This window comes from Monocercomonoides exilis (genome assembly GCF_001643675.1).
Source record: "Monocercomonoides exilis strain PA203 chromosome Unknown scaffold17-1647472, whole genome shotgun sequence".
Taxonomy (NCBI): Eukaryota; Preaxostyla; order Oxymonadida; family Polymastigidae; genus Monocercomonoides; species Monocercomonoides exilis.
In genome coordinates this window covers 1,078,655-1,090,858 of record NW_027150562.1, presented here as the reverse complement: position 1 = coordinate 1,090,858, position 12,204 = coordinate 1,078,655, and the positions used below count along the sequence as shown (strand labels likewise).

The 12,204-nt window shown below is 36.0% G+C and overlaps 2 protein-coding genes across 2 annotated transcripts; one reads left to right on the top strand and one right to left on the bottom strand.

Annotated features, from left to right (window-relative positions):
* Window positions 1–2,979: 2,979 nt before the first annotated feature.
* Window positions 2,980–3,294, bottom strand: MONOS_2418 (uncharacterized protein; the record flags this gene model as incomplete). The annotated part of the gene is made up of 1 exon (XM_067872337.1): window positions 2,980–3,294. The coding sequence occupies one exon, from the start codon at window positions 3,292–3,294 to the stop codon at window positions 2,980–2,982; it is 315 nt and encodes a 104-aa protein (XP_067729299.1).
* A 672-nt stretch (window positions 3,295–3,966) lies between these two features.
* On the top strand, window positions 3,967–11,271 carry MONOS_17451 (uncharacterized protein; the record flags this gene model as incomplete). Its single annotated transcript, XM_067870373.1, has 2 exons — window positions 3,967–4,025; window positions 4,311–11,271. 2 exons carry the CDS (start codon window positions 3,967–3,969, stop codon window positions 10,546–10,548), a joined length of 6,297 nt encoding a protein of 2,098 aa, XP_067729298.1. The 3' UTR covers window positions 10,549–11,271.
* Between the last annotated feature and the right edge of the window lie 933 nt (window positions 11,272–12,204).

Genomic DNA, 12,204 nt, shown 5'->3' with positions numbered 1-12,204 from the left:
TTCTTGCAAACTGATTTCCAATTGCTGCATTTTCTGCAAACCCACATCATCTTCCCATAGTAACGCCGTAAATCCATTTCAATTCTGTGCCTTCTGCATTCTGGCTTGTTTTTGATGTTTTTCTAAAATATCCATTTTTCAGATTTCTCCGAATTGAGAAACAATCTGAATAATTTGTTTGTAGGTTTTCCAGGCAGAGCAAGTGAATCGTCTGAATCAGACACTTCTTCCATGAAATTTTTGATTTTTGAGTGATCAAAAATCCCATAAATATGTGAAAACGATAGATTTCAAAAATCAAAAAATCATGGTTTCCGCACTTATTTTGTTCATAATATATACACTAAATAACTTGCTTTATATATATAAACTGCTTTTTCATTAATTTTAAAATTGCCGTTAAGTATGCATTTGCCCTTCACTCTTTTCTTTACCAATTTTTGCGGATAATTCTTTCAATAGCGGAATGGAAAAGGTGCCATCATTTATTTAATTTTATATTATTTAATTTTTTATGTGACAATTGTTCAAAAAGAAAGGGAGAATATGCATATAAAGTTTTTAAAAGTGGAGATGATCCAATAACCAAGTTGAACTGAAATATTTTGAAAAATAAATGGGTGATTTTTTTTCAAATCATTTCTTTTTTCGGTGTGTTGTATTTTCAAATTCTGTTTATCATTGCGTGAAGCTTATGAATTCAAATGCTTTATTTATCACAAATATTTTAAGAATAAGTGAATCAGCTGAAATGAAGATAAACATTTCTCTATTGAGCCTTTTCACTCTTCAGTGATGATTAATTTTTATTCAAAGGAAATTTTTGTACAGAAAAATATGTATAAAAAAATGTAATTTCAAAAATTATCAGTTATATCCAAATGTTTTTCGTCATTAGTTAAATATTTTTCATTTAAATGTTGAATGCATATCAATAACAACAAAAGCAAGAGTTTGATACCAAAAAATAGCAGAAACGTCATTGAATAGATCCAACACTTTTTTGTGTTATTTTATGAATATTCTAAACAAATATTCAAACCGAAAATTTGATAGAGAGAATACGAATTCAAAAATGATTACCCATATACACCATTTAATGTTCAAATTTTGTCCACTCATTATTCGAAATTGGTCGACTACATATTCTTAATTAATTAACAAATTGGGTGATTATTTTCGAAATCATATTTCTTCGAAGAAATAATTCGGATTAATATTATTGTTTAAATTTTTCCTTTTCCATTTTTGTCAATGAACACAGAAAAGAAATAACTCCATCTAATATCATTTCTGTCTTTCTTTCACATCAAACTATGAATTAAGATTATATAAAATGAACAAAACTTTTCAACAAAAATTTTGTTTTCAAATTCATAAAATTTTCATAATTATGCAAATCCCGAAAAAAGTTATGATTTCAAAAATAATCACCCAATTAGTCGAAGTTGTTAAACTAATTATTCATAATAGTAAAACATTTTTTTTGAAATTGGAAAACTTATTCGAAATTCATGAAATTGAGTATTTTTATAAAAAAATTTTTTGAGAAAAATCGGTTTTTGGTTGAGTGTTGGAAAGTGATTAAAATATTATTTCATTTTATTATTTATCAAAATGATGAGAAATTGAACCTCGAATATTATTGTTCGTGAATAAACATGAAAATTTCTAATTTTATAGAAAAAAAATCATCATCATGGAAATAGAATAATTTTCAAATGAATTCACCTCACATCGATTAATAATGCATAATTCAACCAAGAAAAAAATTTTGAATCAATTTTTCTAACAAAATTCCAATATTTTTCACAATTTCATAAATCCATGATTGCATTTTCGGAATTCTTCTATTGTTATTTATTGTTTATCTTAAGATCTTCAATTTCAAATAACGTTTCATGATTGATTTTTTCATAATAAAACAATGTTAGGTGTATTAATTCAAAAATTATCCGATTATCATGATGATGATTTTTTTCAGAAAAATCAGAAAATTTCATGTTTGTTGACAAATTAAAAAATTCGGGGTTCAAGTTCTCATTTTTTTAATAAATTATGAAAAAATATATTATATTTTAATCACATTCCGATATTAAGTAAAAACCAATTTTTCACAAAAAATTTTTTTTCAAAAAATACTCAAATTTATTAATTTTAAATAGAAGTTAACCAATTTCGAATAATTAGTTCACCAAAATCGAATAATTAGTTTATTTATTTTAAATAATAAGTTGGCCAATTTCAAATAATAAGTTTACCAAATTTGAATAATAAATGGTGTATTCATAAAGTTTTTTTTTTAACTTTTCGAACATAATTTCTAATAAAAATCATCCAATATACGATAATAATAAAAAATAAACAATTAACAAAATTTGAGCTTCCGCTATAAGTTATCATTTGCAGAAAATTTTCTTTTTCGATCCTTTCCATTTTTTAATTCAGTATTTTTTAAATATCAATTTTAAAAGTTATCAAAAACAAAAATAAAATTAATTAAAATATATATTTTTATATGAATAACATATGGAATATTTTTTTAGAAGTGATCTTTCACTTTTTCAAAATATTTAATTTCTTTGAAAAGAAAATAATAAGGGGTGCAGGCAATTTTGATTTTCGTTTTTTCTTCCATACACATCCATGGTGAGGTGCTCCACCAGCATAAAAACTGCATTCCATTTTGCTGCATTGTTGTTGCTGGTTGCTTACAGCTGCAGTTGCAGAGGCATTGAAGAAAGGCATATTCAACAAATATGCGATGAGGAGATGCCAAAAGGCGAGATCAATATATCAGATGAAAAAGGAGCGGATAACAATAATTATTTCATTCGAAGGGAAGTTATTGGGAATGCAGCTGGGAACCGGTTGTGTTGTGCTGAAACAAGTCTTGTTATCGTCAACAGCTCGTTGTGCGTGAGCCACCTCACCATGGTGCCTCTCAGCGGCTGTGCGTTTGTCACTGCCCACAAGCACTCAGCTGCCACCATTTTCTCCTCTGCCTGCCAAATCCACACACACCACAATCACAATCACAAACACCACCCACTCTTCCTCTCTGCACACAGCTCTCTCTCCCTCACGAACTTCTCCCTCCTCGTCCCTCAACCGGCCATTCTCTCCTTCCCCTTCTTCTCCACCCCAAATTATCTCTTCTCTTCTTCTCACTCCCCAGTCTCCACCTCCTTCTCCATCTCCCACTCCTCTTTCTCCTCTTTCGTCTCCTTCCACCAGCCCTTCCTTTTTTCCCCTTCTTCCCCTCTTCACCCCCAAATCCACCTCAATCTCCATCTCTCAAGCACGCTCTTCTCCAACATCTCTTCTCTCTCACCACATTTAACACAAACATTACTTTCCTCACACTCAATCACTACATTCACCACAACAACCCCAACCACCACAAACACCGCACACCAGCACAACTCATTCACCACAACCACTGCCACCAACACCAATTCAAACACAATCCCCTTCCACTCTCTTCACTCATCAATTTCCATTCACTCAACCATCTTCATCCACACTCACAACCCAGTTGATGGTGCCATCCTCCCTTCCCTCAACAGTCCATCCACTTCTCTCTCAACCTTCAATGCTTCTTTCATCCATCAAACTCGCTCTTCTCCGAATAATCCTGTTATATATGAAGGAACAGAATCTCAAAGAGTGAAACTGAAAAGAATGGATTCATTTGATCTGAACAGCCATCGCTTCGAATGGTGCGAATGGGAAGATTCAAATGGTGCGTCTTCTGCAGGAGGTGCACTTTATGTTTTTTGTAAGAATGCGAGTTCCACAATCGCATCATGCATATTTAATAATTGCTCAACAAGTGATCATGGAGGAGCGATATGTTTTGATTATTCGTTAAATATCAACATCACGAAATCCAATTTCACAAGCTGTTTAGCTGGAAATGGAGGAGCACTAACGGCTTGGAGCCCTCAATCATTTTCTGTTTGGATGTTCCAAGAAAACAGAGTTGAATATTGCAAAATAACAAGCACCTTTGGAACAGGTTGGTATTTTGGGATTGGTGGCATTCCAGAAAATGCACAATTCTTATTTATAAAATGTGAGTGTATTGCAAATTCAGGAGTTGATTCAACAGGTTCTTTAACATTTAATTATTCTCCAGTCAAAAAGCCAAATAGTTTTTTACTCGAAGAGTGTTCATTTGTTGATAATGAATTGACAGCTCCTACATCGAGTTGTGGGGCAGCAATTTTTATTGCATCAACACATGTCTGGATGAATGGAACAAAATTCATAGTATTTTGCTTCTTTGATGGTAATTCCGCTTCTAGTGGCAAAGGAAATGATGTGTTCTTCAGCGGAAGTGCAATCACCCAATCTCCTTTCCAGCAATGTGGTTCAACAGCTCCAACAAAAAGAGTGTGGAATAATGGAACTGCTGACAACGCTGAATATAATGGCTGGCTACCAATCATCAACCAGAACAAAATCGTTGCAAATGGTGGAAATGATGTCGATGCCTGTGGCAAAACACAGCAAAACCCATGTGCCACGATGGAGTATGCACTCGGATGCATTGCTCCCTTCAGCGATGCCTCCCTCACTCTCCTCCTCTCCACTTTCACTCCAGCTCAGACACTCACGTTCCGTGCACCAAATACAAAAATCACAGGAAATAGCACAACTACCACAACCATCGCATCCAGTGGCATTCCTCAACAACCAAACTCACATTCACAGTCATCACAGTCATCATCATCATATTCATCATATTCATCATTTTCATCTGCATCTTCTTCACCAGATCCATCTGCCACTTCTGCCCTCTTCCAACAAACACAGGGCTCTCTCACAGTCTCTGCCCTCGCCATCGCACACAACTCCACAAATCAAATCGCCCCCATCCTCTTCCACCTCTCCCAAAACTCCCCTTCCCTCAACCTCAACACAACCATCATCACCGGAACAACTCCATCTTCATCATCAATCACAACCCCCCTCTTCTTCCTCACTGCTGGCTCCCTCGCCCTCAACCACACAGCAATCACCAGTCTCACCCTCAACAGCCAAAGCATCTTCCACCTCACCTCCCTCACCGCTCCCCTCACCCTCAACTCCTCCAACATCACCGATATCACCTCCACTGCCACCCCCGCCAGCTGTGTCCTCTCCTCTACCACCTCCCCTGCCCTCTCCCTCTCCATTACCAACTGCACCATGGTCAACATCCACTCATCACAGCTGAACCAACAAACTGCAACCAATGGAGGATGCATCTCATTCGCCTCATCCGCCTCTGACAATGCATTTTCAGTGAGCAACACCACCTTCTCCGACTGTTGTGTGAGTGAGGATGCGAGTTCCGGAGGAAGAGGTGGAGGGATATATCTGGATTGCAGCCTGAATGAAGGAGGATTTCAACTTTCGTCAATATCGTTTTCTGGATGCAGGGCAGCAATTGGTAAGAACATGTTTGTGAAGAGCAACAATCTGGTGAATACTGTGAATACAGAGCGTTTTGCATTTGATTGCGCGGAATATAAGGATGATGGGAATGCATTTGTTGGGGAAGATGGGAAATATGGAGAAATGGATCTCCGAGTGTTTCTTGTTTCTTTGAAGTGGATGGTTGTGTCTGTGTCGAAGGATGGGCATGACACATTGGGATGTGGGAGTGAAATATTCCCATGTCAATCGATGAAAAGTGGAATTGACCACATTGACAGAAGTGAGACAGAAGGAGAAATGAAAATGAAAGTTAAAGATGAAGGGACAATTGAAGATATTTATTCTTTCACAGATACACTTGTAATTGATGGATGTGTGAATGAGGGAGATGAAATCAAACACAAGACAGTTTATTTTGAAGGGACAATCAATGGAGATTCTGCATCTTCTTCATCTGTTATTTCATCAACAGTTTCATTCAGCTTGTTGTCTTTGAAGTTGCAGGTTCCAAGTCAATTTGTGTCAAACATGAATTCGTTGATTTCATCGAGTGGGATTCTTCAACTCAAAAACTGTTCCTTTGAAAATCAGTCATCAGATATCATTCAATACTCTTTGATAACCACAACAAGCGGAAGTTGCACATTGAAAGAATGCAGTCTGACAGATTGTTCGTTTGTCAAATCCCCAATGATGATGTCTTCTTCTGTTTTGCTTGAAGACTGCAACTTTACAAATATTGTGAACACTGGAAGCAGTGAAGGAGGTTCAACAAAAGTGATTTTGAAAGGGAATGAAAAACTGGAGATCAAATCGACAAATGCATCTTCTTGTTCGCTTTTAACAACAAATGGAAAAGGAGGATTCTTGTATTTGGATTGTCAAAATTGTTTGATTGAAAAACCATTTCTTTTGGAAGGTGTAATGTTTGATAGCAACAAAGCAGATATTGGAAAGAATATGTTCATTTTGGGAAAGGATTTCAACAGTTCTGTGACGAATGACTCATTCAAGTTTGATTACTCATCAATGAAGGATGATAAGACTTTGTTTGTTGGAAGTGATGATTTTCATCAAGAAAAAGATTTATTCATGTTCCTCGTTCCGTACAGCTCAATTGAGATATTTATCTCATCGAGTGGATTTGATGTGGAACGCTGTGGAAGTGAAGAAGAACCATGCTTCACGATGTGGAAAGGGATGGAAAACATGAAAGAGGGAGATGAAATGAAAACAATACAAATCGAAGGATCAACAATTATTCGAGATTCATTCAATGTGTCCAATTATCAGATCAAAAAGAGTGTAAAGATGGGAGAAGAAGATACAAAAGCAATATTGAATTTTGAAAAGGCAATTGGAAGTCAACTGGAATATTTCATGGAAAATGATAATCATCTTGAATTGATAAATATCCAACTTCAACTGAAATCTGGATTTGACAACTCAGCCAAAACGATTATTTCAAACAAAGAAGGAGATTTAGTGATAACTGGATGTGCATTCCATTCAGAAGCAGAAGTGAACAATGGATATGATTGTGTGTTTGTGGATGTGATTGGAGGAAGCGTAAAAGTGAATGATTTGTCGATGGAATCGTGCAATGTTGGAAACAGTATATTTACCATTCGCGATTCTGGAGTTGTTTGCCATTTGGTGAATGTTCGAGTGGAATTGTTGAATGAAAGTGGAGGATGCATTTTGTCAACCAAGAAATCAGAACAAAGATTGAAGATAAATGAAGAAGATGAAGAATGGACAAATATTGAGATTAACAAATCATCATTTTCAGGAGTAAAGAGAAGTGACAATGGAGCGAGCATTTTGGAGTCTGCGAGTGAGAATAAGATTTGTTTGGTTGTGAATGAGAGTAACATCACAGAAGACAAAGCAGAATTGAGTGAAAAAGGAGGAGCAATATTCTTCACATTGGGTGCATCTGGATCGATGAATATGATTGACTCAGCAATCAGCCATTGCAGCTGCAGCGACAGCACGGGAAGAGGAGGAGGGGTGTATCTGGCAACAAAGGAAAGAGGAGATTTGAATTTCACATTTATGGAGATGAAGTTCAACGCAAACACAGCAAGTGTGGGGAATGACATTTTCATTGAATGCTTCAACATCACATCGCAGATCAATGAAACCCAGTTTCGATTTGATCTTCGAGAAGGCCGTTACACCAGAATGAATGCGATATATGGAATTGATAGTTGTGAGCACACAAATGATACAGATCTGATTGATTTTGTGACGATCCATCAGAGCGATACAATTGTTGTGAGCAGAGTGAATGGATCGAATGAGAGGCAGTGTGGAACCAACACACTTCCATGTGCTTCGATTGATTATGGGCTGGTGCATCTGACTTCAAATTTCATTAGCCAAATGTTCGTTGTTGAGGGGAGTGTGATTGGTGAAGAGATGAATTTGGAGGAGATGAGTTTGAGCTCAAAGAACAGAGAGATGTGTGAAGTTGAAGTTGAAACAGAGATTGAAAAAACAAGAGAGGCTTTGATTACAACAAGTGGAACAGTTTCATTGCTGAGAGTGAACTTTGTGTTTGATTCGAATTTCAATTCTCGACATGATTCACTGATGTCACAAAAAGGAGGGATTCTTGAAGTGATGAATTGTTCATTCACTGCAAAACAATCGGCGGATGGAGAAAATGTAGTATTTGCAAATATTCCATTTCACATTATAAAAATGGAAAAAGGAGAATTGCAACTTGATGGATGCACAGCGTCAAATCTTGTGCTTCATGAATCTGCATTGCATCTTTCATCTTCTCTTCCATCATTGATCGATTCATTAACGATTTGCAATTCAACAATTAAAACTTCTCTAATAGAAATTATTGAATGTGGTCAATTGAATATGGACAAATTAAAGGTTGAAAATATCACAGTTGAAGGAGATGAAGAATCGTTGATATCTTGCTTGACAATGAAAAAGGAAATGCAATTGACAAATTGCACAATGGGTGGAGTCAGTACAAACAATACAAAAGGGAAATTGATGAAATTGGAGGATTGTTTGGATGTGAAAATGGACAATTGCATTTTTGATGGGAGTACAAAGGAAAGAAATGAAAAGAATTTGAATACAAAAGAAGAGATGTGCAGATGGTTAGAATCTCTTGTGGATGTTGTGAAGAGTTCTGTGGTGATGAAAGACACAACAATATCGACTTCACCAGATGGTGGAATTACAATGAGTGGAGGAAATGTGAATATTGAAAAAGGAGAGTTTTTGAACAATAATCCATCCATTGAAGGATATTCATCACTGAGAAGAAACATCATTTGTTCAGATTCAGGAACATTGAATGTGTTGAGTTTGAAAGGAGGAGATGGATTGAAGGATCACTCTTCACTTTGGATGTTGAATGATGGGTGCAGTTTTGAAGGGATTGTTTCAGAGAGAGATTCATCATTCTTCATTCCTGTTCTGGAGTGTGTGGAAGCAAAAGAAGAAACTGGTAGAATGAAGCTGACATTTAAAGGGATGCTTCTTGTTCCTTGTAATCTGTCATTCTCAGTTGTGAAGAGGAAGGGAGAAGAGAAAGAGATCGAAAAGCATGATTTTGATTCAAATGGATTTTTATCAGAAAGAGAAATTGAAGGGAGTGTGGCAAAGGATCTCCTCTGCAATTGCGGAGACGAAATAGAAGTGAGTGTGCACATCCTCTTTGGAAATGCAGAGTCTCCTTCATCAACAAATCCATTTGTTCTGAAAAATGCAAGTGAAACAAAGGGAAATGGAAACGAAAGGATTGTTGAAGGAGGAAAAGATCAAAAATCATTTTGGCTGATCATTGTGATCATCATGGCAATCATTCTCATGATTGTGCTTATTGTGTCTGTTGTTTTGGCTGTTCGATGGAGAAAACAAAAGCGAAGAACAGAGGAGTTGGAAATCATTGTGGAAGACACAGTGAAAAAGGATCCGAAGCTGATTGAGATGACTACGATGGAGATGTCTCCCGAGGAGCAATGGAGAAGAGCGGAGAGAGAGGCAGAGAGGAAGAATGATGAGAGAATGAAAAAGAGAATATATGATACGAATATGCAGCATTCAGAGTCATCTGAGCATCTTCTATCTGAAAGCGGATCCACAGAATACATTCTGGGGAAAGATTCAGATAAGATTCCTGAATGGGCATTGGAGAAGGTTGAGGAAGAAGAGGTGAGAAAGAGATCCCCTTCACCTTCCATTTCATCCACTTCAACAACTGATTCAGATTCAATTTTTGTTCGAGGGGAGGATTTGTGCCCCACCACATCATCAATGTCGAATCTGGTGGATGCAATGGCCTGCTCGTCTCCTCATGAGAAGCTGATTGTGGATTTAAGAGATTCATTGTTCATGCTTCTTCATGGAAGAAATGAGAAAAAAGAGATGGCAATTGGGAGTTTGCAGGAGAGGGAGCAGACAGCTTCCCAAATCCTGTTCTGGGTGGCAAATCTCGCACTTCACTCCTTTGATGAGATGGAAAATTTTCTTCAATCTCTTTCCAATCTCAGTCCTCATATTGTTCTATTCTCAGAACACATGGTCATTTGTATTGTGATGCACTCCGACTTTTCTTCAGATTCAGATTCATCCTCAACCTCGTCATCGACCGTTGTGACATCTGCCAGTGACAATGATGATGATGATTCTCTTCCTTCATCAGCGTTTGAGGATGATGATGATTTCAAAAAAGAGTGTTTGAGGTGGAAGGCACCTGAGCTACTGATGAACAAGAAGATGGGAGCGACAAAGAAGTCGGTGGTGTTTTCGATTGGGATGATGGCGTGGGAGTGTCTGACGCTCCAGATCCCGTTTGGGGAGTATGAGGCGGAGGTGGCGGGGCAGAAGATTGCGAATGGGGAGAGGCCTGGGCCAGAGGAGCTTGAGGGATGCGAGCTGAGCAAGGGGGTGAAAGCGTGCTTGTCGCAGAATGGAGAGGAGAGGCCAGGGCTGATGGATGTGAAGCGGGAGCTGTTTGGGCACTTCCCGGCCGGGGCTGTGATGGTCACAGTGACTGATGCGATTGGGTTGGAGGTTGGGTCGGGGGATAGAGATGGAAGTGGGGATAGTGAAGCTGAGAGTGGAGATTCGTTGATTCGATGAGTGGAGAAGAACGGGATGTTTCGAGGCATTTGATAAAGTCATTTGTTTATTTTTTTTTTTCTTTTGAAGAGTTCAGTTGGAAGTTGAAAACGGAGAGATTGTTCAAGGAATGGAGTGAAAACCAAATTGAATGAGTATGATGTTTTGTGTGTATGTTCATGAATTTTGGATTGAATCTTTCGAGACTTGTGGTCTTCTGAAAGATTGCAGAAAATGCGAATTGGATTGGCAAACAAATTGTTAGAGCTGTGTATTTATTATTAATATTATTGCATTTTGTTTTGTTTCGTATTAACTTTGTGATTTTTTTGCTGAACACCATTTTCAATCATTGTGACAATTGGGGAGGAGCAATAATTGAATGCTGTTCTTTCACTGAAGTTCTCTTTCACTTTCTTCTTTTTATATTTTGCATATTCCTTTTTTTTTCATGGTTGCAATCTGTTTTTGTTGGTTGGGGATCAAATTTCATTTTCATTTTTTCGTTTTGTTTGTTTTTGTTTTGTTCTTATTTTAATACCAGCAACGTTTTGAAGATATTTTTATTTTTTGACTATTTTTTTGTACATCCATGTTTTTGTGAGATTTTTTTAGTGGTTGAAGTTTTTGTAGTTTGTCTGCACGTTTTATTCGAAGCAGATTTCACAATATTTTTTTGAGATTGAATAAACAGAAAGCAACCACATCCACTTCACAAGGATAAACATGATCAAGATCTGATGTTTAAAAATGGGGCGAAATATTTTGCTTTATGAATTTTGTTCCATTCTTCTCTTTCAAATATTTTTCTCAATTTTTTAAATTCTTCTGCAATTATTTGCGTAGTTTCGGTTGATTTATAATGAAGAGATTGTAGAAAAAGTTTAGAACAATTCCCAGTTTTTTTTATAATTGGAAAAATTTTGCCACAAATAATGTTGAGCTGATCACACTATAATTTCCAGGATTTATGGCAAGATGCTACTTTAAGTGTACCCGTTTTTTTCGTTAAATCCATGAATAAATAGCTAAAAAAAACAATGTTAAGATATTATAAATACAATAGATTTATTATAACAAATTGATCAAAGCAAAAAATGACTGAGTGATTTTTTATTCACATAATAACTTTCATGAGGCTTTTTTCAATTCTCATTTCAATGCTTGAATTGAGTTTTTAGCAACCCTAACAATTGCAAATAGCACTAATATTCAAATTTATAAACCTAAAAATGTTTTTTATTGTTATTTAATTAATTTATCAAAAAAATTTAATTAAAATTTCAATTAGGGTACAGTTGTTTTTGAGAACGAATACCCTAATAAAGAAAAATGATAAATTAATCATATAGTCTACACCAAAGAGTGTTAATGATAGTTCACTCGAAAACATTTAGCCTTTTCATAAAGCTTATTTTTAATTTTTTAGGTACCCTTTAAGTAGCATTATGCCGGATTTATCACCACATCAACAAAAAGAAGGTTTAAAACATTAAAAAGAAGAGAATTCTTTCAAGTAAAGACAAAAAGAAAGAAACGACAACATCAATATATATATATGATGATATTCTTAATGGAAACAGGAATGAAACAGGAATTCAACAAAAACAGAAAAAATTCAGTTTGAATGCAAAAAAAGATATTGGTGAAAAAAAGTCTAAAAGTTTCAAAAATATT